The following is a 26,551-nucleotide window of genomic DNA, read 5'->3' as shown; positions in this document are numbered from 1 at the left end:
TTTTTTTTAATTTATTTATAATTTATTTATTTTTGTTTTATGTACATTGGTATTTTGGCTATATGTATGTTTGTATGAGGGTGTTAGATCCCCTGGAATTGGAGTTACAGACAGTTGTGAGCTGCCATGTGGTTGCTGGGAATTGAACTTGGATCCTTTGGAAAAGCAGCCAGTGATATATATTAACCACTGAGCCATGTCTCCAGCCTAATGGTTTGGTTTTATTCTGCAGATATGTGTGTGTGTATACTCTTACATAAGCATGTGTACATACTTTTATATTAAATGGATGCTGCTGTACTTACTATTCTTGTTTTTTCACTTAATTGTTTTTGACATGTATCCATGCTGTGTGTGCTCTACAGTATTAACTTAACTAGCTAACTTCATGCATATTAGTATGCACTTGGGCTACTTCAGGAGTTATTACATTTGAAAAGCTGAAAATAGGTGGTGTACTGGCTCCTGCAGCCTACTCATGGTTTTAGTTAAGCCAGCTGACTTACTTGAGTTATACAACACTGTCCTGACGAGCGTCTTTCCATTTTTATTACTATAACAATCTCAGAATCAGATGCTTACTGCCAATATTTGGGAAGAAGTCTTCTGAGCATGGTTTTAGGGCTGGAGAGATGACGAAGCACTTTCTATTCTTACAGAGCATCCTCGTTTGCATCCAGTGCCTCTCCAGCTTCTGTGGGCACCCATATAGTCACGGCACACACACTATACACAAAGAAAAATTTTAAAATTTGACCTAAGTTTGATCTCTGGATCCCACAGTAGAAGGAGCTTTTCAACATCCAGGCATACATACTTCCCCCACCCTCACACACCGATAAACGAATTTTCCAGCACTTTATGCTCATTTTCTTAGCCACTGTTTAAATAGCTGACAGAGTACATGGCAGATCGTGAACAGTTTTATCTTTGAGTTGAAAACCAGCTGGCCTCGCCTCTCATGTCTGGTTTTATTTTTCTTTCAGACCAGTGGCTGCTCTTCCAGAAATTCAGGCAATCAATCCAGCAAGTGAGCAAGAAAATGCAGGTATGTTGGTTGGTTAAAATTCACGTGTGTGAGCCACACATGGTGGCGCACACTTGTAACTCCAACACTTGAAAAGCTGAGACAGAATTGAGTTCAAGGCAGGCCTGTGCTGCAGAGTGGGCTTGAGGGCAGCCTGTACTACACCATAAGTCCCAGCCTAAAAACGGAAGAATCACTTGCATTATCTCCTGATATTCTAGATGGAGAGACACCAACCCAAGTCCCAAGAAGTTAAATGATGATGTAAAATTCAGCCCTTTCTCCCAGCTTCCTTGATCGTGGTCTGTCATCACCTGCCATAGGTGGATCCTCTTGTTAAACTGGCTCTAAGGACAGTGACATTTTCAGTAGCTGCAATAACCTTTGGTTATCTCTTGGGTCATTTCTCACATCTGGATGGTAATTTAGGGTTAACTCCCTTCTGGAAACTGGAACCATCTCCCTTAGGTAGTTGGTATTCGATCCTAAAACCATGTGCACCTCACAGTACTTACTGGCCTAGTGCCATTTGATCACTTTACAGTTGGCATGGTACGCACAGAGAACCCGAGCACTTGACACCAGAAGCAGAGGCAGGAAGGTTGTCATGAGTTTGAAAACAATCTGGGCTACATACTGAGGCCCAGGCTAAGCCTGGACCTCAGAGGTGAGCTCTTGTCTTAGAAAAACAGATTAAGTAAATAAACAATAATAAAAAAAAGTGACTTTCTAGAAGAGAACAGCTTAGCCTTGATTTGGATTGTTACCAAGCCTGAGTCAAGCCTGAGTACTGATTCCAGGCAGGCGTGGTGACTGAGTTCATCTCCAGAACCAGGCAGCTTCAGAGCCCATGTTTATGTTAGCTGTATGAACCTGACTTTTACTTGGCCTGCCTCAGCTTCCCCGTATTTATTCATGTATTCATTCTTTCATTTCATTACGTTGAATGATGTCTCACTGTGTTGTCCTGGCTAGCCTCTACTTTCTAGGTAGCACAGGTTAGCATTGGTCATCCTTCCTCCTCCCCACAACAGTAGGGTCATGGGCATGGACCACCACACCCAGCTCAGTTTTCTAACCTTTAAAAGGAATCAAGATGGCTTATGATAGCATACCTTTAAGCATAGCACTTGGGAAGCAAAAGCAGACTGATCTCTGTGAGTTTGAGGCCATCATGGTCTCCATAGCAAGCTCAGATCAGGCAGGGCTACACAGTAAAACCTTATCTCAAAAATATGGGGGTGGTTAATAACAACACCTGTCTCAGTGGTGATTGTGAGGACTGCAGGAGGTAATCTGGGTGAAGTTCCTAGAAGAGTATCTGAGACATAACCAGTGGTTGAGATGTAGTAAAGGGAACTTTTGTTTGCTTTGGTTTGACTTGGCCTTGATCCTATTGAGAGCAGTTGTGTATGAAGAAAAAAAAAAAAAAAAGATTACATTGTTATACCAGAAGCTCTGCTACAAAAAAAAAAAAAAACACCTATTGAATAACACACACACCCTCACCATTTTAGTACTTGGTAGCTGTGTCCCAGGGCAAGTTCCTTGCACCTCAGTGCTCTTACTGGTGAGGAGATACAGTATGTCCTCAGAAATGGGGTGATGCATGTAGAGCAAGGGTTCTCAACCTTCCTAACGCTGCAACCCTTTAGTAAAGTTTCTCATCTTGTGGTGGCCCCCCAACATAAAAAAATGTTTTTGTTGCTACTTCATAACTCTAATTTTGTCACTATTGAGTCATAATATAAATATCTGTGTTTTCTGATGGTCTTAGGCTACCCCGGTGGAAGGGTGGTTTGACCCCCAAAGGGGTCATGACCTGCAGGTTTAGAACCACTGGAGTAGAGCTTTCTGCACATAGCACTCAATGCCCATTGGCTTAAGCAAATACTACGGCCCTTGTTTTCCCTTCTTAGAGCCGAAAGCAGTGGAAGAAGAAGAGAGCGGTTTCAGCTCACCACTGATGCTTTGGCTCCAGCAGGAACAAAAGAGGAAAGAAAACATCACTGAGAAAAAGCCCAAGAAAGGACTTGTTTTTGAAATTTCAAGTGACGATGGCTTTCAGATCTGTGCGGAAAGCATTGAAGGTGAGTGGCTTGAGTTAAGTCTGCTTCAATCAGGCCCTTGTTATGGTTGCTTATCTGCACAAGAGGCATTTCTCTTGTTGATGAGGCAGCTGTCACTCTTGAGAGTTCAGAGCTGCTGTTATATGCACTCTCATACTGAGCAGAGCTTCTCCCCAGCACTGCTGCCCCTCCCCCAGCTGCGCTCCCCCACTTGTTCCCACGGGTGTTCCTTGTTCTCTCCAGCTTACCTCCCTGCAGTGCTGCCCTCCTCTTCCCGGTGTGCTCCCACACATGCTCCCACAGTGTCCCTTCCCTTCTCCCCTGGTTACTGCCAGCTCTGCTTTTTCTGTCTGCTGCAGCAGAAAGCCCTGCATGCAAATGTTATGGTCCTGTCTCACTCATTTAGCTCTGAGCTCTTCAGTAAAGGCTGGAATTTTACTTTCTTGTTCACTCTTAGCTTGTTAGATGTTCATTAGTTGCTAGAGAACTAGTGAGGGCCTCCTAGGCTGTAAGTACTAGGAACATTGAAAGAAATGAAAGCTCACTGGGGTGAGTTAGGGCCAAAACCCTGGAAGATAACTAGAGCAGCAGTTAAGGGGAAGTGGAATTTGGATCAGCCGAAGAGGAATGCAGGGAGCTTTCCCCTGAGAGAATGTAATGACGTTAGAAAAACTGCGGTTTTGAGAAATTGTGAATGGGAAAATGCCTTTGAGCAGTGAAAGGAAAATTGGAAGGTTGGACACAAGTTTGAGAGAGAGCCCATAGTGACAAACCATAAGATCTTTGAATTTTTTTAATAGAATAAAAGCGGAAATTTATAAAGCTCAGTGTAGCAGCTCTTTACAAGACTGGCTTAAACTGGGTCTGGTGCAACTTAGCAGGGCGTTTTTCAGAATAAAATGAACAAATAAGAAAGGGCTGGGGTACAGGTCAGTATGCTAAATGCTTATCTAGCGTGTGCAGAGCCTTCTTCGGTTTGATCCCCAACACCTCAAGGGGGAGAACAACATTGAGCTAGAGACACTGGGAGGCAAGAAATTATTATTTATTAAGTGTATTGCTGTAGTAGAAATGCCAGGTAATAAAATCCACATAGGAAAAGAACGGATGGAACGGTAGACAGACTTGGTGACTCCTTCGATATGAGGGTAGAGAGAAGAAGCAGAGATCCTCAGACCCGGATGTGGCAGTGTATACTCTCCTCACACCTGCTGTGGAGCCTGGGGCAGAGATGACTGGAACCCAGGAGTTCCGTCAGAACCAGCCTAGGCAATGCTGGGAGAAGAATGAATTTGAAAGTATGAGTTCTAAAAGTACAGTAATGAACATGTCTGTGTATGAAAATGTAACAAGTCTGAGAGTGAGCTGGCCTGGTGGGGCATACCTATAGTCCCAGTGCTCTGGAAGCAGAGCCTTGAAGATTGCACACATTCAAGGCTAGTTTGGGCAACCCAGTGAATTCCAAACTAGCCTACAGTACGAAACTGTCTCTATTAAAAAGAAAAGAAAACGGAATCCTAACGAATCCCGTTCTTTTGTATATTAACTTTTGTTGTTGAGGCAAGGTCTCACTTTTCACTAGCCTGGATATCACTTTGTAGACCAGGCTGATCTCAGATTCACAGAGATCCACCAACTCCAGAGAGGTGAAATTAAAAGCAGACACCACCACACCCAGCTGCCACCACATCCATCCCTGTTTACTTTTTTTAAAATTAATTTTAAGGTCAAGTATGGCAATGCATCAGGGATAAGGATACTGGGAGTCAGAAGGTATGCGTATCCCCAGGCCCCTGGTAAAAGGAATTGCTGCGAACAGTGTGTTCCTGACTGCTTCTCAGGTACTGAATTGAGATGTGGAGAAAGACAACAGTGCTGACGTCAGGTGCAGTGTGATTCTCTACACCAGTGGCCATGCACACTGTTTGGCAGTAAGACATGTCAGCACAAATTCTTTCTTGCCTATGGTTTTCTTTTATTTCCTTTCAGATGCCTGGAAGTCACTGACAGATAAAGTCCAGGAAGCCCGATCCAATGCCCGTCTGAAGCAGCTCTCATTTGCAGGTAACGGGTGGTGCTGTTACTTTGCTACAGACTCCAAATGTTCTGGCAACTTGTTAGTATAAGCCACACAGTTGAATCTTAAAAAAAATCAATAAAAAGTGTTTAAATAAAAGATAAAATAATTTCCAGCTTTAGGGTGTAAATACTGTGTTTGGAATCATATGTGATCCTAGTATAAGCACACTCCTGAAATGGAGCTCTTATCCATAATAAACACTTCATTCTATATCTAATGGTAATACCAGAGTTTTTTACAGTACTAGGAATTGAACCTAGGACATCACACATACTTAGGCAAGTACTCCACACAGCCATATTCACAGGCCCTAAGAAGTAATATTTTAGTTGAAATAACAAACCTAATAATAATGTGTAGAACATTAGCTGTTTGCTACTGTCAGGAAGAAACATGACATTGGTTAAGTGACTTGTTTCTTTTCTGTAAAGATACTTCCAGCCATCCATGCCAGCAGATTTATAGAAACGTTTTCATAAAATAAAGAGAAAATGTGAATGCTTCTACATCATGAGGCTGAGGAAAACCAAGCAGTCTTGAAGTGTACAGCTCCCACAGTCACTGTAAGCCCAGTAGGGCTCTGTGTCTAAAATAATGACGTTCCTTTCAAATTTGGTGCATATGAGCTCAGAACCAGGTGCTCTATTACCTGTAAACAAAAAGGAGATCGGATTTGGAGTTATAGAGTACAAAGTTCAAATCCCAGCACACCAGCTGTGTGACCTGGGCTGTGTTAAAGTCTATGGCGCTAAGTTAGTTTTCTCTCTTTAACAGGAAGCTTTTAATGGGCTGGGGTGTCACTCAAGTGACAGAGTGCTTGCCTAGTTATATATCAAACTTAGTGAAAGGACTCTAGCCGACTCGGGCATGGCAAACATGGACCTGATAGGCCTTGCCCTGCTCCCTTGTCCGCTATCTCCTGTCTTATTCCCTGCTCTCTCTGCCTTGGTAAAAACCATGAAATTATATTCTTAAAGCTAGTCCTAAGGTCTCTTTATTCCCTTATTTGGTCACTTCCTCCTTCTGATACTGACTATCAAGGTTCAGTTATCCAAGTATTGGAGTCCAGCAATCAGAGCCCCATTTTTGCTGCCCTAATTAGCATGCCCATTTAAGATTAAACACCTCATCCTAACACAGGTTTCCCCTTCGCCTTTATAAACTGCCATTTGTCTGTGGGCCACATCTGTCTCCTCCCGCTCCAGAAGCAGGTCTTTGTTGCTGCCCCCCATAACGAATACCTTTTCGTTCTTTTACCTCTTCTCCTTTGTCTGCTCTCTCTTGTCTTATTCCCTGCTCTTTATCCCTTTGGAGAAAATCTCATTTGTGCAGAGAACTTGGTCTTAAGGATCTTGAACTGATCCTGGTCCTTTCGCTTACCCCACCCCCACAATGGCTGGTGATTCCTACATTGGGTGGCCATTATGAGCATGAAATAAAATGGCACATAGCCCTCTATACATGCAACACATAGAAAAACAGGCCAGAGTTTGGTGAGAACAGTTTATGGTAAACATTCTAAATTTATCAGGCATTATTTTCAGTAGCATTCTCATGCCAATTTCTAAATAGTTACAATGTCACCTACCAGAGTATTAGCCTCTGGCTGTTGCTCTACAATGCAGCCTTTTGTTAATGTCACTCAGCTTCCTGTGGCTACACACTCACCACCCAGGTGCCTTTCATTCTTTAGGTGTGAACGGTTTGAGGATGCTCGGGATTCTCCATGATGCAGTTGTGTTCTTGATTGAGCAGCTGTCTGGTGCCAAGCACTGTCGGAATTACAAATTCCGTTTCCACAAACCAGAAGAGGCCAATGAACCTCCCTTGAACCCTCACGGCTCAGCCAGGGCTGAGGTCCACTTGAGGCAAGTTCCATTTTGTTTGGTTTGGGTTTTTGATATTCTCTTTATTTCTTTTTTCTTCTCTTTTTTGTTTTTTCAAGACAAATTTTTTGAGTGTAGTCCTAGCTGTCCTGGAACTTGCTCTGTAGACCAGGCTGACCTCAAACTATAGAGATTGGTCTGCCTCTGCCTCTCAAGTGCTGGGATTAAAGGCGTGTGTCCACCACTACTGGGCCCATTTTGTTTTATGAGCATTTGCAGTCTTGGCTTTGTTATCTAATGACAGTTCTGTCCCACTGCCTTTAAGGTCTTCAGTATCAGTGGTCCGTCCTCACTCCTTTACTAGAGCCTTTCTCTAAAAACAAACCTTAATCTCTTGGCTCCAGGAAGTCGGCATTTGACATGTTTAACTTCCTGGCTTCTAAACATCGACAGCCTCCTGAGTACAACCCTAACGACGAGGAAGAGGAGGAGGTACAACTCAAGTCTGCTCGGTGAGTCATCATGGCCTGACTTGACACCCCGACTCCTGCCGTTCTTAGTTGAATAGGAGTTTTTGATGTAATATACATGAGACTACTGCTTCTTCTTGTGGCTCTAGAGGGAAAGAGCCACTAATACCTAGAAATGTGTTTCTAGTCATTACAACTCCTCTCTTCAGCTGGGCACAGTGCTGCACACCTGTAATCCCAGCACTCAGGGGTTAAGCAAAAGCATCTCAGGTTTAAGGTCATTCCCAGCTACATTCAGACTTGAGTTGAAAACCAGCCTGGCCTACATCAGACCCTGTTCCAAAAAACAAAACAAATAAAAAACACAAAAGAAACTTCTGGTTTTCACCCCAGTACTCAGGGTACTTTCTGATGGGACGGCAGTTTCTTGGGTGACACTTGGAAGACTGGTACATAGTTTACACTGAAGTAGCATCAGCTGACTGGTAACGAAAATAATAGGAAGGAGCTGAAGAGATGGCTCAGTGGTTGGGAGCACTGATTGCTCTTCCAGAGGACTCGGGTTTAATTCCCAGCACCCACATGGCAGCTCACAACTGTCAGCAGCTCCAGTTCCAGTGGTTCTGACTCCCTTATACAGACATGCAGGCCAACACCAATGCACATAAAAATAATTTTTTAAAAAAAATGTGAATATGAAATTTGAATAATTATAGGATGTATTTTTTAATAATAATCTATCCCAATAACTATTCATATGATACTAGTCACCGTTAACCCCCAAGAGCTATGTATATATTACATTGTAGCCAGTCATCGTGGGCACAGGCATATGGTTCCAGTACTCAGGAGGCTGAGGCAGGAGTGTTGCCTCAAGTTTGAGGCTAGCCTGGGCCACAAGGACCTTGTCTCAAGAAAATCCAAAATGAACTCAGGTGTGGTGACTTTTGGGAGGCAGAGGCAGAAGAGCCTAAGGCTCTCCTGGCTGACACTGAGCAAGTGCCTGGCTCTGTAGGAGTTGAGTCCACCCTCAGAACACTGCATTCCGAATAACAGCATTCTTCTCTCCTAGGAGGGCAACAAGCATGGATCTCCCGATGCCCATGCGTTTCCGGCACTTAAAAAAGACTTCTAAGGAGGCTGTTGGTGTCTACAGGTAGGGTTGCGATTTTAGAATTTCAGAAAACTAGTGTTTTTTCAAATACAGTGGACCAAATACCAGAGTGGCCTCTCTCCTTCAGTCATTGAAGTTTTTAATAGATTTATTGAGTCTGGCAAGCTGTAGCTGTTGGTGTTGATAGAAATTTAACTTTAGACTTCTGCCTCTTGTGGGCTACCACATGGAGAAATCATTATTGCTTGGTAACTTACCAGTGCAGTATAATACCTCAGATGAAGTGGGGCCAGACCTCCCACCCAAGTGTCTGTCTCTACTAGGAAACTAGCAGACTTTTTTCACCTATTCACACAATTAATTAATTTGAAATTTTGTACCTTGGTGTCTGGAGAGATGGCTCAACCATTAAGAACACTAGCTACTCTTGCAGAGGACCTATGTTTGGTTCCCAGCATCCACAGACTGATTCACAACCATTTATAACTACACTTCTAAAAAGTCCAGTGCCTTCTTCTGACTACCACAGGCAGCAGGCATGACATGGTACACATATGTACATACAAGCAAGATACTCATACACATAAAATCAATAAATGTAAAAAAATTTAAAAGAGGACATTTGTGTCTGTTTTTTTGTGTCCATGGCCTAGGTCTCCCATCCACGGCCGGGGTCTTTTCTGTAAGAGAAACATCGATGCAGGTGAGATGGTGATTGAGTACGCTGGCAATGTCATCCGCTCCATCCAAACTGACAAGCGCGAGAAATACTATGACAGCAAGGTGAGTGCTTGGCTCGCTCCCTAGGTTCTCCTTTGCTGTAGAAAGAGGCTGTCAACTCTTAGCATGATCCTTGGATTCCAATAGAAATAATAACATGATTTCACTTACATCTCCATACTTTGTGATGAACCCATAAGTGTTCTAAACCCCTTTGTGGATTAGTAAAGGTGCTCTGTGGATTCCAGGATTTAAAGTCCATGGCTACATAAGTTTTAGGGTCTTACTATATGATAAGAACAGTCTTCCTCTAGTCTAGTGCCTATAATCTAGAAATTCCTCCTCCAAGCATGTTAAAAAAAATAGGAACTAGGAGAAAAATGTAGAATTTTAAAAGAAACTGGCTCCTCTGTGGAAACACCAGGAGCAGAATAGGAAATGATCTTCAGCCTGAGCAGCGGCAAGTTCAACCAGAGTGAGCATGCCATACCTACCATCCCAGCACTTGAGCTACGTGGGAAACCTCTCGCCTCAGGTTCAAGGCCAGCCTTGGCTACATAGAGAAGTCCTGTCTCAAAATCAAGGTGTTTCAGACTTGATGCCCTGAGTTTTGTGGTAGAGGGAAGACCTGTCTCCTGAAAGTTGTCCTCCGACTGCCACCCATGTCCCATAGTGCTTTAAAGAAAGAGTAAGTTCAGGGCTGGAAATGTGAAGTAGTAGAGTGCTTTACTACTTAGCATGTGCAAGACTTTGGGTTTGGTTCAATAAATTAATAATAAATAGTTCTTTTTCCTACATGTGTAGGGCATTGGTTGCTACATGTTCCGAATTGATGACTCAGAGGTAGTGGATGCCACCATGCATGGAAATGCTGCCCGCTTCATCAATCACTCATGTGAGCCTAACTGCTACTCCCGGGTCATCAATATCGATGGGCAGAAGCACATTGTCATCTTCGCCATGCGCAAGATCTACCGAGGGGAGGAGCTCACCTATGACTATAAGTTCCCCATTGAGGATGCCAGCAACAAGCTACCTTGCAACTGTGGCGCCAAGAAATGCCGGAAGTTCCTGAACTAAAGCTGCTCACCTTCCTGTGATGGAGTACCAGGACCCAGGGCCACCCAAAGCCATGCTGAGGGACTTCTCAGCAGCCAGGAGCTCCAGGATTGAGCGGCAGTTGAGGGTCCTCTGGCCGAGCACCCTGAAGTCCCACATTCACATCATGTGATCATTGTCTTGGAAAGAGGGCTCTCAAGGAAAAAACCATGGTTGGCTTTCTCATGGGGCCTTTCTGATTGTTTGTTGGAAACATGGGTAACAGGCTCCTGGGAGACTTCCCTGGAGGAGCATGTAGAGGGTGACTCCCAGTGGAGATGGGATCTGAGCATGTCCTCAGAGCGGTTTGTCGTTTTCACCCCAACCCTCTCCCAAGCCCTATAAGCGATGGGTCAGACAAGAACCCAGATCCAGGGCGGGTGGGATGCCTGGCACTGTGCCAGTCAGGCCTGGCCCATGGCCATCTGTTCAACAAACAGAAGGTCTGGTGGTTTTCCCTACTTAAGAGTTTGCTTTGGTTGGGAGACAGGTTTCCTAGCACCTCTGGTGTCAAAAGGCTGTCTTGGGGTTGTGCCAATTAATTACCAAACATTGAGCCTGTGGCTGTAAGTGGGAGTGTTACCCTGTGAGCCTTACCACAGCCAGTGACCTTTCTTGACAATAGAGCGGCTCCCTCTCTATCCCTTCTCTTCACGCCTTCCCCCTCCTCCATCCTTCATCTGCTGCTTTCCCATTCTTCTTTCTGGGTGGCAGGGCTTGTCTCCCTGCTCAAGGACACTCCCTATTGGGTATAGGAAGTGCCTACAGAAAGTCCCCTGAGCCTGTAAGCACTCCAGGTGGGGAAGTGGACAGGAGCCATTGGCCATAACCAGACAGAATTCGGAGATCTCATAAAGCTCCACTGAGAGTTTTAAAGAGATATATGTAGCAAGATTTTTTACAACAAGCTAAAGATGATTTCAGTAGGATTTGAGTCCTGCAACAGCCAGGGTACAATAACCAGGATAAGCCCCAGCCCTTTCTAGAACATGCTTGCTTTCTTTTCCCTTTCTTAAAAGACATAGGAAGATGAGTTTCTAAACGGTCAGTGTCCAGCTGAAAGAACACTAATCAGATTTCAAGGCCCCAGACTCGGGGCTAGACCGCATGTGCTGGGGGGCCTCTGCCAGCTGCCTGCAGTCCGGCTGGCTGAGCAAACGAAATGACACTACTGCCTGGTTACTTCTTAGGATGTGGACAAACAGCAACAAATGTTTCTTTCTTCCCCCAAGATAGTGTCTTGAACCTGTTAAATTAAGTCATTGGATTTTACTCTGTTCTGTTTACAGTTTACTATTTAAGGTTTTATAAATGTAAATATATTTTGTATATTTTTCTATGCGAAGCACTTCATAGGGAGAAGCACTTATGACAAGGCTATTTTTTAAACCGTGGTATTATCCTAATTTAAAAGAAGATTGGTTTTTAATGATTTTTTTATTTTCATAGGATGAAGTTAGAGAAAATATTCAGCTGTCCACACAAAGTCTGGTTTTCCTGCCCAGCTTCCCCCTGGAAGGTGTATTTTTTGTTGTTCCATGTATAGCTTGTTTGTGCCCGTTGACATTGATGTTCCCTGGGTCTGCTCTTTCCGGTAATGGGGAAAGAAAGTCACCGCTCTGTTAGGCACTGCCCTCCACTGCCCTCCGCTGCCTAGGAAGCTCCTAGAGGCACAGCAGTCTCTCCTGCACTGCCTCCTCCCTCTAGATCAGCTCCAGAGGGCTGAGCAGCGCATTCCACTTCCCGCACCTTTCTCTTTCAGAGTTAGCAGCCATCAAGTTAGCAACCTGACCTTTGCCATCACTGTCTGCCTCATAGATCATCTCCTTTCCTTCTTGTCTGCCCGCCAAGTCCTTGTTCCTACAAAGAACCCACTGACCACCTCGTGCCCTCTTTGGGGGCAGCCTGTTGAAACTGAAGCACAGTCTGACCACTCGCGATCAAGCAGATCTCTGCACCTGACACAAGGTTTCAGGGTAGTGTAGTCCAAGTAGAGGGTGGGGCGTCCTCTTCTCCTATGGAAGTCAGCAAAGCAATATGATGCAGCCCAGCTCTCTGCCCAGGACTCTTGGCTCTGCTGTGCCTTCCATCCTGGGCTCCCTTTTCTTCCATGACCTTAAGAACTTTGTCTGGTGGCTTTGCTGGAACATTGTCACTATTTCCACTGTCATGTGGGAAGCCCAGCACTGTGGCCAGGATGGCAGAGACTTCCTTGTCATCGTGGAGAAGTGCCAGCAGGGGACTGGGGAAAAGCTCTCTACCCAGACCTCCCCTCCCCCCCTCCTTTGCCCTTGAACAAGATGCAGTGGCCCGAGGGGTTCCACTAGTGTCTGGTTTCCTTTCTTATTGCACTGTGTGAGGTTTTTTTGTAAATCCTTGTATTCCTATTTTTTTTAATGAGAAAAATTGAAGCTGCATTTGTTACTGAAACGATTAATGCACTGATGGGTCATGCATTCACCTTGAGAGAGACCCAAAGGCCAGTCAGAGGGTGGGGGAAACTCAGCTAACAGACCTAGTTACTGCCCTGCTAGGCCATGCTGTACTGTGAGCCCCCTCCTCATCCTCTTTCTACAACCCTAATCCCTGAGGACAGGAGGAACCCACCTTCCCTCCTCCTGCCAGCTGCAGATGGTTTGCCTTGCTTCCCGCCACTGTCAACCACAGAAGAAATCCCTCTTTCAGCTCAGCCTTGAGTCCATTGCCAAAATTCAGCATACCTGCCAGCAACTTGGGGGATAAGCCAGAGCGCCCCCACAAGAGGGAAAGAGGGTAACCAAACAAAAGGCACAGCTGTCTCCAAAATATGTCTGACTTCATTTTGAAAGTGACCAAGCGAACCTCCGCACAAAAGTGCAGTTTGAGGACTTGCGTGGTGGGTCATTCCCAAGAATCCCCCAAGGGGCGATCCACACCCCTAGGAGTGACAGCTGCAAACCTCGTAGGTTCTCAGAGCCAGCTCTCAGACGGCTTTGCTGCTAGAACCTGTTGTGGCTGCATTTCCTGGTGGCCAGTGACAACTGTGTAACCAGAATAGCTGCATGGCGCTGACCCTTTGGCCGGAACTTGGTCCTTGGGCTCCTTCATTGTTAACCACCATGTCCAGCACAACCCCTTCCTTGTTTTTAGACCAATCACAATTAAGGGGGAAGCCCTGGTACCTCTTAGATTTCAACCCATACTCCTTTGCCAGGACCCAGCTCACCTCTGTCAATCCTCCGGCCAATCCAATGAGCACCATGCAGCAACCTTGACATTTAAAAAAAAAAGAAAAAAAGAAAAAAAAAAGAGAAAAAAAAAACTTTAAAAAAAAACCTAAAAATTAAAAAAAGACAAAACACATAAAAAATATTTTAATGAATGTATCTTTCTAAAGGACTGACGCTCAATCAAATACCTGAAAATACTAAAGGTCAGAGCCTCATCAGATGTTCACTGTTTTTGGATTTGGGATTCCTTTTCATAGAAACCAAGTTGTTGTTTTTTTGTTTGTTTGTTTTTAAGGAAAAGCGGGTCATTGCAAAGGGCTGGGTGTAATTTTACGTTTCCTTCGTTTTAAAGCAATACAAAGTTATTGAGCAGATAGTTTTGTGCCGAATCATGAAAAATCATGAACACCAGTCAAGTCTCTCACTCTGAAAACTTGCAACCTTTTTGTTTGTTCGTTTGTTTTGGTTTTCAAATAAATATAAATATATATATATATAGGAACTAATATAGGAATGCACCATTGTAACAGCCTAGTTCAGTCCATGGCTTTTACTTCTCTTAACACTATAGATAAGAATTGTGTTGCAGTTACTAGTCGAGGCAGGAAAACATCAGGCTCCTGGGGCCTCTGATTCCTACGCAGGAACCCCGAACCACAAAGGGATGACAGGCGCCCGTCCCCAAGATCAGAGTGCAATGCAGAGTGGTGTCACCTGGGCTCTTCCTGCCTGGGAATGTTGCCAGTTGGTACCTGTACTCCTCGTTTCTCTACTTTTGGTTATGAATGTTGGGGTTTCCACCTGCATTTAGGGGAAAATTGTGTTCTGTGCTTTCTGGTATCTTGTTCTGAGGTACACTAGTTCTGTCTTTCAACCAAGAAAATAGATTTGTGGTGTTCTTTTCTTGACCTTACAGTCTCCTTAGCAAATACAGGCGGTTGAATAATTGTTTCAAGAGCTGAACAATGACAAGCTTCGTTTCTAGACTAAGACATTTCTCAACAGCTGTATCATGTACAATGGATCTTTTGGGGTTGTTTTGTTTTGTTTTTCCCTTTTTTTCCTTGTGTTCTTCCAAGCTTCTGGTTAGAGAAAAAGCGGGGGTGGGGGAGGAAAATGTGTCTAAAGTCCATCAGTGTTAACTCCCTGAGACAGGGACGAAGGAAAATACTTTAATAGTTCAAAAAATAATAATGCTGAAAGCTCTCTACGAAAGACTGAATGTAAAAGTAAAAAGTGTACATAGTTGTAAAAACAAAAAAGGAGTTTTTAAACATGTTTATTTTCTATGCACTTTTTTTTATTTAAGTGATAGTTTAATTAATAAACATGTCAAGTTTATTGCTGCACTGGGCTTAGCTTTCTTTTGGCCTTGGTGGGGGGTGGGGAAGGGAGGGGCATGTGACTGGGTTACTGAGTGCCCAGACCTCCCTTCTTTAAGATGGTTCCCTTACCTGGGGTGTCCTTCACTGAGTGGTGATGTGTATCTGTGACCTCGCAGGTTCTGGATGAAAGGGCTTTGTTTCTGTCTGCCTATATCCTCTAATGGGAGACTAGTGGTTTCTAAACCCAACTATAATAAAAGCATTTGGTCCGGTCTGTGCTCCACTCCACCTTAAGGCTGAAACAGGGTTTGTTTATTCTGTGTTAAGGTTCAGTTGGGAAATACTGTAAAACCACTAGACCAGGTCACTAACCCTAGCCATGGAGGCTGAGCCAAGAGCTGGAAGACACCCCTTCTGATTGGCAGCTGTGCCAGTGCAGAGCCTCCTCCATTTACAACTGCCCCTACAAGCCCTACCCTGTTCCCACCATCCTCCCCTGTATCCTGAGTTACCTTTGGAGACCTTGGAGCTGAGCACCATGGGGACTTCAAATGACCAGGCGGTGCTGCAGGCCATCTTCAACCCCAACACCCCATTTGGAGACGTCATTGACTTGGACCTGGAAGAAGCAAAGAAAGAAGATGATGAAGGTAAACCTTTGACCTTAGCAGGCCCCTGAAGTTCCCTAAGAGTGGTGAGGCAGGACCCCTCAATCCACCCTCGCAGATTATGGTAGGGGTTGGAACCAGAGAGGTCCTCTGAACTTCAGTGCTTAGGGTTGCAGAAATGACTATCAAGAGAAGGCCAGAGTTCGTCTCTCATCATTCAGCCTCACACCACTAAACCTACCACTAATCTTCTCAGGATCCAAGCTTAACTGTGCTGGCTGAAGTCAAGCTCTCAAGTCTTTTGACATAGGGGATGTTACATGCCCTCACCCCACAACAGGGATGGAAGACAAACAGGACGGGATGGTGGCTCAGTTGACACCCTGACATGACATCAGAGCTTCTTTTGTTAACCGCTGTTACAAGCCCAGGCCCTGAGCTAGGTAGCTGCTGCCCCCAAGGGAACAGCATGATACGTTGCCTAATAAGAAAGATGTTTGGAGCTTTGCTTCTGCCCAAGTGAAGCCTGAGCCTTACTGAAGCTTCAGACTGAAAACCTGAAGGACAGATCTGGAGTGATTTCCACAACCTGGGATTGTCACAGTGGTCTGTGTCAGAGGCAGTGTGTAAAGCAAAATGAGGACGAGCCAAAGACAAGGGTTCAAATCTAAGCTCCACAACCTGGGACTGTGGTCCAGTCTAGAACACGCCACCAATGAACGAGTTGTTGAGCCTCTCTCCACCAAGATGAGCCATCCAGTATCCCTTTTGGGTCTCTTAGCCAGTGCTAGTTCCCAGTTTTTGTGACCTCAGCTACTCCTATCCCTGACTCTGCAAGTCACCTCTGCTGTGATCCACACACACCCAGTCAGCTCTGGTTCAGGCGTCTGTCTCATAATGTCGAAGCCCACAGTGGCTACCGTGCACATCCCCACCTTGTTTCTTCCCTGGTACAGATGCTGTTTTCCCGCAAGCACAGTTGGAACAGTCCAAGGCCCTGGAGTTGCAGGGAGTCAAGGCAGCAGAGGCTGGGGACCTCCACACAGCCCTGGAGAAGTTTGGCCAAGCTATCTGCCTGCTCCCTGAGAGAGCCTCTGCCTACAACAACTGGGCTCAAGCCCGGCGACTCCAGGGGGATGTAGCAGGTGAGGAGGGGAAAACACCAGAGATCCTCCACAGAAAGAACCCCTTCTGTGAAGGCCAGAGATGAGTTGGCTCTGGGCTGAGTTTAGTTACACAGATGCTAAACTCCCTGATGTCAGTATTCTTATAAAATCCAAGACAGTATGGATTCTGCTAACTTCATGTGACTGTTATGAAAACCAAGAGGCTGCATTCTGTGGATTTAAGGGACATTAATAAGAGCCTTGTAGGCAGTGGGTAGGCGAGAAGTGGAGGGCGCGAGTAGAAACCATTTGTATAGTAGTTACTTTGGTCCAGGCAGGATGCAGTCAGCTGGCCTGTAATCATCCTCATGACCACTTAAAAGGTGTGTGTTGTCATTCCACTGCAGAGACGAAGAAAGGGAAGCATACGGAGATATAGATAGATCGCTTCCCCACCCTCCTCCAGCTGAGGAGTGGCTGAACTTGGATATCAAAGAGGTGGTGGGGCTCTAAATCCCATGGTGCTGCTCCCTAGGGAGCTCATAACTAGGTTACCAGCAGGCAAATCTGAGAGAAAGCAGCATGGGACCTCTTCCTGAAGGGTAAATTCTGAAAGATGAGGAATTAGTTGATACAGTCTCTAGCAGCCTAGAAAGCATGCCTAGGTCCTAGGACCTCAGAACTCCAGACTGGCTGGAGCGGGCCCCATGGAGGGATGGAAAACCAAGCATTGCTGAGGTGTGCAGAGACCCAACAGTGACAAACTACCAGTGTCAGACTGAGAAGGTGATTGTCGCTCAAGGATGTAGCATGGACAGAGAAGGCAACTGGATGAAAACCGATGTATTCGGGTCACTGGGACTAGAATGGGGACCATGGGACAGAGAGGAATAGTACCAGGAACTGGGCCAGATGGGAGTGAAAGTGTATGCCAGAGACCTGGTAGAGAACCAGCTCATATAGAGGACTAGTTGCCAGGGGTGTTCCTCGAGCTTTAACTAGAGAATTTGGACTCCATTCTAATGATAGTAGGAGATACCCACAAAGCTCCTTTTGCAGGCTTGTCTGCCATAGGTTGTTGGTGACCGACTGCAGGTGGAAAGCAGGGAGGTGACCCCGCCTGTAGAGACTTGGATGCCAGCAGCCTAGGTGTGGAGAGGAAACTGAGCAATGTCTGGGCCCAGAGCTGCTCAGTTTGCAGTTTGGATGGAGTAGGGAACCAGAACCGGAACCAGAACCCCTGACGGTGGAAGCTCCATGATGGTGCCTAGCAACACCAGGGTCCTGGTAGCCACTTTAGGAGACTAGAAAATATGGATTGAAGCAGGGTCCAAAGAAAACAGCTGGTGGACTTCACAAAAACCCTAAGCTGGCTGCCTGGGGTTCTGAGTTTTGACACTCAACCCAAGTATGTTCCTCTGAGAATCACAAAAATAAAACAGGGCAGCCAGCTCTGGCTCCACGACCTCCTTCCAGTGAAATCAGATACAGGGCAATGAAGAACATGGAGATAATGCAGGAGGAAATGAGAAGAGGGCTGATTTCATAGTCTGCACTAGAAAAGACGGGGAAAGGTGAAAAGAAAAGACTGGCGTTACAGCAGGAAATAGTTGTATAGGCAATGATCTAATTTTTGAACTCTAGGATTCAGAGTGGGTCGCCATACACACAGTAGATGCTTAGCTACTGTGGTGTGAGCTATAGCCATTTGACAGTTGGCAGATTCCCTAATACAATGACCAAATCCTCTCAGCAACTTTCACGTTTGGATTCATCAGTGGTAGAACATACTAGGAACAAGGCCGGGGCGAGCCTTGGACTTTAATCTCAGCTTTGCACTTGGGTTGTCCCCAAAAACAGTTTTTATCAACCTTTCATCTCCGTGTTAGGAATAACAATCCCTCTTGGTTCAAAAGTCTGCTACACGAAGGCGAGTTGTGAATGGCGGGGTTGGGCTGTTCGGCGGGTTGGCTGGGGGCTCGGATGCCGCACTTCGTTGACCCGCGCCATCTCCCCGTCGACCCGCAGGTGCCCTGGAGGACTTGGAGCGTGCAGTGACGCTGAGCGGCGGCCGGGGTCGCGCCGCCCGCCAGAGCTTCGTGCAGCGCGGGCTCTTGGCTTGTTTGCAGGGCCGGGACGACGACGCCCGCAGGGACTTCGAGCAGGCGGCGCGATTGGGCAGCCAGTTCGCGCGGCGCCAGCTGGTACTGCTCAACCCGTACGCCGCGCTGTGCAACCGCATGCTGGCCGACATGATAGGTCAGCTACGCGCGCCCAGCAATGGGCGCTGAGCGTGGCCGCGGCGTGATGGAGAAGGGAACCCAGACCCAACTAAGACCCAATAAAACTTCCAGAACTGCCGACTGCGTCTGCTTTGCGTCCGCCCTCTCACCAACCAGCCTCAGGGAGGGGACCGCGGCGTGGGCGGGACTGGAGCGGCCACCTGCGCGTGCTCGGGCAGCGATTGGCCCTGCCTGGCGTGGGCTCCGCCCTTGCAGCGGACTGCGGCGCTCCCCAGACTTAAGCAATTGCTGGGGCGCTGCTCCGGGAGGGAGCCTGGTGAGCCCTTCGCTCCGAAGCCAGGGATGCTCCGGCGACCCCCGGCTCGGAGATGCTCTCGGCCCAAGTCCACCTGATCGCCGAGATTGGGAAAGGGGTGCATGGCGAAATATGGGAGGGAGAGCCAGTCCTGAAGGGGACCGGGTCAGGAGAAGGACGATCCCCTGGGGCAAACGGGAAGGGCGCATGTGGACCGACCCTGTGTGTGTGTTTGTGTGTGTGTGTCTGTGTGTATCTTTGTGTGACTGTCTGTGGTCAACTACTGTCTGTACCCGCAGAGTGGCTCTTCCTTTGGGTCTTGTTGACTGTGTGCCTGTTTGTGCCCGCGTGTTGGCCACTGTGGGCCAGTCTACACCAGTGCATGGCAAATTCTTGCAGGAATTGCTAGGTCTACCTGGCTGGGACCGAGTCTATACCCTTTTCTCGGCAGCCTGGAGGCCTATCCCTGACCGCCATGGAGTTGCCTCTGAGCCAAGCTACCCTTCGGCACACACTACTGCTCCTGCCAGCCCTCTTAAGTTCAGGTACTGCTCATCCTTTGACCAAACATTTAAGAGGCCAGAGCCTTCTCTTTGCCCTGTTCACCTGTATCTCCTCTCAAGATACCCACTCCAGGCTAAAGCTGGCTTCTCCTAGCCCCACTTCTCTACCATAAGTAAAATAAGCCCCGGGTGAGAGAAACCAGCTTGCCTGTGTCTTGGCCTGCTGCCCCTCGGTAACAGGACTTCACCCGGGCCTGTCTAAGCCCCTCCCAGAGGCTACCTGCTGTGTTCCAGGACAGGGGGAGCTAGCACCACAAATTGACGGTCAGACCTGGGCTGAGAGAGCACTTCGGGAGAATGAGCGCCATGCCTTCACCTGTCGGGTGGCAGGGGGACCTGCCACTCCCAAATTAGCCTGGTACTTGGATGGTCAGCTACAGGAGGCCACCACTTCAAGACTACTGAGCGTGGGCGGGGAGGCCTTCTCTGGAGGCACCAGCACGTTCACTGTCACTGCCCAGCGTGCCCAGCATGAGCTTAACTGCTCCCTGCAGGACCCAGGGAGTGGCCGGCCAGCCAACGCCTCTGTCATTCTCAATGTGCAATGTAAGTATTCCTGAAGTGGACAAGAGGAGACAGACGTTCCTGCACCCCCAGCACAACAGTTTGGAGCGTTTTGTTTTGAGGTAGTCTTACTACATAGCCTAGGCTGGCCTCAAACTTGCAAATCTCCTGTCTCAGCCTCCCTAGTGCTGAGATTCCTGGTGTGCATGACACATTCAGCTTTAACAGGACATTCACAAACATTAAACACTTTGCAAATGTAGCTTGCTTTATCCTCATTGATCTTATAAGGGGGTTTCTTTCTTTTTTTTTTGTCTCTATTTTGCAAATGAGAAATTGAGGCACAAACAGGTTAAACAATCTGCCCAAGGTCAAACAGACCTTAAGAAGCAGGGCCAGGATTCAAATCTATGGATCTTTTGTCTGGCTTTATATTCTTTTTTATTTATATACTTTGAAACTTTCTTCAAACCTAGTATGTAGCCAAGGATGACTGTGAACTTCTGATCTTCTTGTTTCTTCCTCCCTAGTGCTAAGATCTAGGCAGGTACCACCATGCCTGGTATAAAGACCGAACCCTAAGATCTAGGCAGGTACCACCATGCCTGGTATAAAGACTGAACCCTAAGATCTAGGCAGGTACCACCATGCCTGGTATAAAGACTGAACCCAGGACTTTGCGCACATGGTAGGCAAAACACTCTACCAACTGGGCTGCAACCTTAGCCCAGATTTTTAAAAGTTTGAGGCAGAGTCTTGCTATGTATCCAAAAGGGGCCTCACTGGAACTCTCCGCGTCTCAGTTTCCAGAACGCTGAGGTTGCAGGCATGACGACCACATGGCTTTATGCTTTGCGAGGTATCAAAGCCAGGACTTTGTAGGCAAACACCCTTCTGACTGAGCCACACCCCAAGCCCCTGCCTTTCTGTCTTAATCACTGTGAATTAATGCTGTGCTGGCAGGCCCAGCTACCTGTTCCTTAATGTTCTTTCTGAGGAGATTCCTAGGCCCTTGCTCCTATCCACATTTGAGAAGACAGGGCCAGAGTGAGGGGCTGTGATAAAAACAAATTCTTATTCTCTGCTCTGCTTTAGTTAAACCAGAGATTGCCCAGGTTGGGGCCAAGTATCAGGAAGCTCAGGGTCCAGGCCTTCTGGTAGTCCTGTTTGCCCTGGTGCGGGCCAACCCACCTGCCAATGTCACCTGGATTGACCAGGATGGACCGGTGACTGTCAATGCCTCTGACTTCCTGGTGCTGGATGCTCAGAACTATCCCTGGCTCACGAACCACACTGTGCAGCTGCAACTCCGCAGCCTGGCGCACAACCTCTCAGTAGTGGCCACCAATGATGTGGGTGTCACCAGTGCCTCGCTTCCAGAACCAGGTAAGCAATGTGCCTGCCAAACTGGTCAGTCGGGCACAGAGGTCCTGGAATGGGAAGGGAGGACGTGTTGCCCTGTGGGTGGCCTTGTGGATGAGTTGTCCCCAGCCACCTTGGGCAAGGACAGAGTAGATGGAACCATGGCATGTCAGGGTTGGGGGTACTGCCCACTTGCAAACTAACCAGTGGACAATCTGCAGGGCTCCTGGCCACCCGAGTGGAAGTGCCACTGCTGGGCATCGTTGTGGCTGGAGGGCTTGCCTTGGGCACTCTAGTGGGGTTCAGTACCTTGGTGGCCTGTCTGGTCTGCAGGAAAGAGAAGAAAACTAAAGGTAGGGCCAGAGGCAGTGGAGGCCGGGGGGGGGGGGGGGGGGGGGGCGGGGAACAGCAGCAAGGGCAGCAGGCAGAGCCGGACAGAGCCGGGCATCTCTGACGTGGCAGGGCACTTGCAGGGCAGGGCAGGGCTGGGGTGAGACTGCCCACACTGTAGGCAGAAGGGATAGGTACTGGAGCTGTCTCTGGTCCCAGGGCCAGGCCTGGGCATTTGAGAGACACTTGGCTCAAGGGTCGACTCAGAATAGGCAGGGGGCAAAGCCCAGCATGGGAGGGCACACTGATTCTGTGGCATGGTTTCTTTGTCCTCAGGCCCCTCCCGGCGCCCATCTCTGATATCTAGGTAATGCTCCCTGGGGCTGGGCAGATGGGCTAAACTAAAACGCAAGGCATGGATTTTAAACTATAGGACAGGTGGTAACCGGGGGCTTCTGGGAGGTCTGGACTGAGCCTCAAAGCGGACTGTACCTGCTGGTACCCAGGGTCTGTCTTAGCCTTTGTCTGTCCTGTAGTGACTCCAACAACCTGAAAGTGAATAACGTACGCCTGCCACGGGAGAACATGTCCCTCCCATCCAACCTTCAGCTCAACGACCTAACTCCGGATCTCAGAGGTATGTCTGGGACCAGTTCTCCCCCTGTACTTAATCTTCAGAACTTCTAAGAAAGAGAGACCCTGGGGGGAGGGGGTGTTTGTTTGTTTTGGTTTTTTTGTTTGTTTTTTCGAGACAGGGTTTCTCTGTAGCTTTGGTTCCTGTCCTGGAACTAGCTCTTGTAGACCAGGCTGGCCTCAAACTCACAAAGATCCGCCTGCTTCTGCCTCCCGAGTGCTGGGATTAAAGGCGTGCGCCACCACCGCCCGGCTGAGACCCTGGTTTTGAAGCAGAAACATGGCCTCTTAGGCACAGCCTTGTCCTGGGCACCATCCCGTTTGTCCCCCAACAGGGAAAGCAACAGAGCGGCCGATGGCTCAGCACAGCAGCCGTCCAGACCTTCTGGAAGCCGAGCCTGGTGGCCTCCTCACCAGCCGAGGTACTGGGCAGAGTCCTGCCTTCTCCTTACCTCCTCTCTTCATCCCTGTGCTTAAAGCCAATACCTCTGGGTGCTGGAAGCAGAAAGGGCTCCCCCAAGCTCCAAAGACCAGGATTACAAAGTCCCTGGCATCTCTGACCCACAGGCTTCATCCGGCTCCCAATGCTGGGCTACATCTACCGAGTGTCCAGTGTAAGCAGTGATGAGATCTGGCTCTGAGCTTGAGGGTGAGGCATGAGGCCCAGGTGGCCCCCAGAGCACCCCACCCCAATGTCTCCTTCAAGCCTTCCTCCGCTGGGCCACGTTGTGACCGTGAAGAAGCCATGTCACTGCCACCTGGCCCTCCTGGCAGGGGTACCCTGTGGGTCATGCATGATGTACTTCACCACACTCTAACCTGCAAGGTGTAGTCTAGCCTTGGCAGGACCATTGGTCAGAAATAGGCTTCTTGTACTCACTCAGTTTGGGGCCTTGCATGTGGTAACTGGGCCCAGGCAGATGAAACTCTGGCTTAGTGTGTTCAGGTGTCACCCACATGTAAGAGATGGGCCTACTACATGTTCAATACTAGTATCCTCTGCATCTCATATAGTAGGCAGAGGGATGCCCATGTGGGGGACAGGAGGGTCCCTGCACAACTCAGACGTCCTTCCTATGCTATGCAGCTTTCTCCCCTCAGGGAAAACAGGACCCTGCTAGCTGAACAGAACCAAATTGCCCTTTGCTCAGGAACCAGCCCCTTGCCCGGGGACCTGGCCAAGCACAAATTAGTCCCTTTTGCTGCAGATCTCTGCCTTTTTGTCCCCACCTCCTCTTGGGCATACACTAGACCTTCTCCACTGGGCATTAGACCTCACTGGCTGGGGCCCCCAGGTGTCAGCCTCTGGTATTAGCACAAGATGAGCGGGAAGAAGTCTGCTGATCCCCAGGATGGCATGTAGCTATGCATCGTTTTGTACAAGTGTTCCCCCTTTAAGCACATTCCCTAGGGAAAGGAGGAACCAGGGCCTTCTTAGGTCCCCCATTTTTGGCCTTCAGCGATTCACTGTGAGTGTTCTGAGCACGCAGGATTGACGGTTTCCCTCTCTGCATGTCTCTCCCCACTGTAGCAATATCCCTGACCAGTCCCTGGCTGCCCCGTCCTGTTTAGGGCATGTAAGCCAACAGTGCCACAAGATTTAGGGGGACACAGAGAAAGCGGGAACCACGTAACCCCAAAGAGCTAAGAATCTTTTAAACAGCAGCATGGAAATGACTGGAGAGCAGTAGAGCACAGAGTCCATTTTCCCTCCTTGTTATCTCGTTTTGTAATTTCTCTCATGTTACTGGCTCGTGCTGCACACACAGTAAACTACCGTGATTGAGTAAGTATGTCTTTGTTCGTTTCCTCAACAACTTGTTTGTTTTTTGAGACAGGGACTCATGTAGTCTAGGCTAGCCTTGAATTCACTATTGGGCAGAGAAAGATGGATGACCTTGAACATCAGATCTGCCTTCCTCCACCTCTCTAGGGCTGAGATTAGACATGGACCACCACCCTGGTTTTCCAAGTATGTTTTAGAACGAGTCCCACCCTCTTTTTCTTTTTGTTGTGCTGGTGATGGAACCCGGGGCTTGGCGCATGCCACGAAAGTGCTTGACTACTAAGTCTACACTGCTAACACATAAACAGCCTTCTCTCTCTCATTCCAACAGTTTTATATCCACAAAAGAGCACAGAGGATAATGTCTTAAACAAAACACAATAGATCCAGAGGAAAAATATGGAGCACTTTACAAATTCCCGTGTCAGGAATGTGCTCCGTATTAAATGAGTTTTCAATCACACAGCAGGCAGCTGTGTACCTACCAGGAGCAGCAGGTCAGTACCTGGAACATGACCTGCCATTGAGTAGGAGCTGCAGCCAAGGCGATCTGGTCCCTGAAAACCTCATGGAGGGTCTGGGATCCAACCACAGCATGCCTCCTCTCCTTGTGAGTCAAATTCTAATGCTGACTACAGAGCAGAGCACCTGGCCTAGTAGTGTCCAAGGGGAGCAGCAACAAAGCCTCTAGCCTGCCATGGTCACAGCTGCTGTGAGTCTGTGGAAACGTGAACTGTCCGTGTGTTGGTCTGTCAGGCTGACAGAGGGCCTTCCCTCCAGTCCTGTGGTCCTGCTGTCTTCCCATCGGTATTTGGCTTCATTACCCATTGAGTTGCTTAAGCCCAAGCTGCCTTTCTCTCCAGCCCCACGGCCAGTCTATCACCAGGCTCTGTTGGCTCTGCCTCTACTGGTGTGTCTCTCGAGAGAAGGAGTATTGAAGGAGCAGAGGGGCCTTGCTAGGGTTCCCTCTCCAGGATCTTAGCAATAGATCACACTCTTTGGGGCTAGTCTTATTTCCACATATTTGTCCTGGAGTCATGCAAGCCTGTGCAATGAGGTCCCTATAAAATTTTCAAAAGACAGGGCTCAGAGCTTCCGAATAGACAAAGAATAATTCCTCATGCTCATGCTGCTGAATTCTGATTTCTGACCTGCATTCATGTCTGTCCTGGAAGACAGGGAGGTGGGAGAGGAAGCAGCAGCTTTGCTCCAAGTCCCTACAGTGGTGGGTGAGGCTCTGCAGGCTTCCTTGCTGCTAGCACAGAGCCACAGCCAGCTCCTGTCCAGGCAGCAATAGTTTCATGTACTTTCGTCAGTCTCCATTCTCCCTTCTGTTTTACTGGTTTCCCACACTAAACTTTAAAAAAATCAGGTGTGTAGCCAAGCGCTGGTGGCACACGCCTTTAATCCCAGCACTCAGGAGGCAGAGGCAGGCGGATCTCTGTGAGTTTGAGGTCAGCCTGGTCTACAAGAGCTAGTTCCAGGACAGGCTCCAAACCTACAGAGAAACCCTGTCTTGGAAAACAAAAAACAAAAATTAGGTATGTGTGTGCGTGTTGCACATGTATTCATGGACGTGCGTGTGGCTGCCAGAAGACAAGTTCTGGTAGTTCTCCCTTGCCATGTGAGTTGCAAGGCCTGAACTAGGCTGTCAGGCTTTGCGGCAAGCACCGTCACCTGCTGTGCTTGCACATACTTTTGTAACCAATGTGTTGTGCTAAATGTCCTTTGTTAAAAACAACTAGAATGCGGGGGGGGGGGGGGGGGGGGGGGGGGGGGGGGGGGGGGGGGATGGCTCAGAGATTAAGAGCACTGGTTGCTCTTTCAGAGGTTCTGAGTCCAATTCCCAGCAATCACATGGTGGCTAACAACCATCTATAATGAGATCTGGTGCCCTTTTCTGGCATGTAGGTATACATGCTGGCAGAACACTGTATACATAATAAATAAGAAGTAAAAATAAATTAAAAAAAAAAAACCAACTAGAATGGTTTCAGGTTTCCTGACTGGACAGCAGCCAATACCAGTGGAAAACAGTTCCTGAATCAATGTTTTACTCCCCGCTACTTAAACAGCTTGTCTCCTAACACCGCCACGGCCAGGCACCCTGCGGCCACATGCTCTTGCCTGTGCTGCTTAACAAGTTAGGCGTCCCCACAACCTGCTCCTGAGGTTTCATCAGC

General features: G+C 47.8%; 3 protein-coding genes across 9 annotated transcripts in view; all 3 read left to right on the top strand.

Annotated features, from left to right (window-relative positions):
* Positions 1 to 14,954, top strand: part of Kmt2a (lysine methyltransferase 2A) — an 81,752-nt gene extending 66,798 nt beyond the window's left edge. For 4 of the 6 annotated variants that reach the window (XM_050156319.1, XM_050156317.1, XM_050156315.1 and 1 more), the window contains 8 exons: positions 987 to 1,048; positions 2,947 to 3,117; positions 5,086 to 5,160; positions 6,870 to 7,044; positions 7,407 to 7,514; positions 8,545 to 8,628; positions 9,240 to 9,369; positions 10,111 to 14,954. In XM_050156319.1, the coding sequence (XP_050012276.1) occupies positions 987 to 1,048; positions 2,947 to 3,117; positions 5,086 to 5,160; positions 6,870 to 7,044; positions 7,407 to 7,514; positions 8,545 to 8,628; positions 9,240 to 9,369; positions 10,111 to 10,386 (1,081 nt within the window). In that variant the 3' untranslated portion in view covers positions 10,387 to 14,954. Of the gene's footprint in view, positions 1 to 986; positions 1,049 to 2,946; positions 3,118 to 5,085; positions 5,161 to 6,869; positions 7,049 to 7,406; positions 7,515 to 8,544; positions 8,629 to 9,239; positions 9,370 to 10,110 lie in introns of all 6 variants that reach the window. The other 2 variants (XM_050156318.1, XM_050156314.1) reach the window with 1 other exon arrangement.
* Positions 14,955 to 15,342: 388 nt separating this feature from the next.
* Ttc36 (tetratricopeptide repeat domain 36) lies at positions 15,343 to 19,012 on the top strand. The gene is made up of 3 exons (XM_050156327.1): positions 15,343 to 15,588; positions 16,503 to 16,691; positions 18,681 to 19,012. The coding sequence occupies exons 1-3, from the start codon at positions 15,477 to 15,479 to the stop codon at positions 18,941 to 18,943; spliced, it is 564 nt and encodes a 187-aa protein (XP_050012284.1). The 5' UTR covers positions 15,343 to 15,476; the 3' UTR covers positions 18,944 to 19,012.
* On the top strand, positions 18,933 to 26,098 carry Tmem25 (transmembrane protein 25). Of its 2 annotated transcripts, none has more exons than XM_050156323.1 (9): positions 18,933 to 19,211; positions 19,642 to 19,735; positions 19,988 to 20,299; positions 21,353 to 21,643; positions 21,841 to 21,972; positions 22,286 to 22,316; positions 22,486 to 22,586; positions 22,918 to 23,004; positions 23,150 to 26,098. In XM_050156323.1, exons 1-9 carry the CDS (start codon positions 18,933 to 18,935, stop codon positions 23,221 to 23,223), a joined length of 1,401 nt encoding a protein of 466 aa, XP_050012280.1. In that variant the 3' UTR covers positions 23,224 to 26,098. The 2 variants fall into 2 exon arrangements, with proteins under 2 accessions (XP_050012280.1, XP_050012279.1); XM_050156322.1 differs by having other exon boundaries at positions 18,933 to 19,355.
* The last annotated feature ends 453 nt before the right edge of the window (positions 26,099 to 26,551 follow it).

The sequence above is a fragment of the Alexandromys fortis genome, unplaced genomic scaffold (genome assembly GCF_014885135.2).
Source record: "Alexandromys fortis isolate MF-2015 unplaced genomic scaffold, M_Fortis_MF-2015_v1.1 scaffold_89, whole genome shotgun sequence".
Classification (NCBI taxonomy): Eukaryota; Metazoa; Chordata; class Mammalia; order Rodentia; family Cricetidae; genus Alexandromys; species Alexandromys fortis.
This window is presented reverse-complemented; position numbering and strand designations above follow the sequence as displayed.

What these genes read in the sequence shown, in the direction of transcription:
- Ttc36 (XM_050156327.1), top strand. Translation starts at nt 15,477, where the DNA reads ATGGGGACTTCAAATGACCAGGCGGTGCTGCAGGCCATCTTCAACCCC. An exon ending in AAAGAAAGAAGATGATGAAG is followed by an intron (nt 15,589 to 16,502) that starts GTAAACCTTTGA and finishes TCCCTGGTACAG; the next exon opens with ATGCTGTTTTCCCGCAAGCA. An exon ending in ACTCCAGGGGGATGTAGCAG is followed by an intron (nt 16,692 to 18,680) that starts GTGAGGAGGGGA and finishes GTCGACCCGCAG; the next exon opens with GTGCCCTGGAGGACTTGGAG.
- Tmem25 (XM_050156322.1), top strand. Translation starts at nt 18,933, where the DNA reads ATGGGCGCTGAGCGTGGCCGCGGCGTGATGGAGAAGGGAACCCAGACC. An exon ending in CCTAACTCCGGATCTCAGAG is followed by an intron (nt 22,587 to 22,917) that starts GTATGTCTGGGA and finishes GTCCCCCAACAG; the next exon opens with GGAAAGCAACAGAGCGGCCG. An exon ending in TGGCCTCCTCACCAGCCGAG is followed by an intron (nt 23,005 to 23,149) that starts GTACTGGGCAGA and finishes TCTGACCCACAG; the next exon opens with GCTTCATCCGGCTCCCAATG.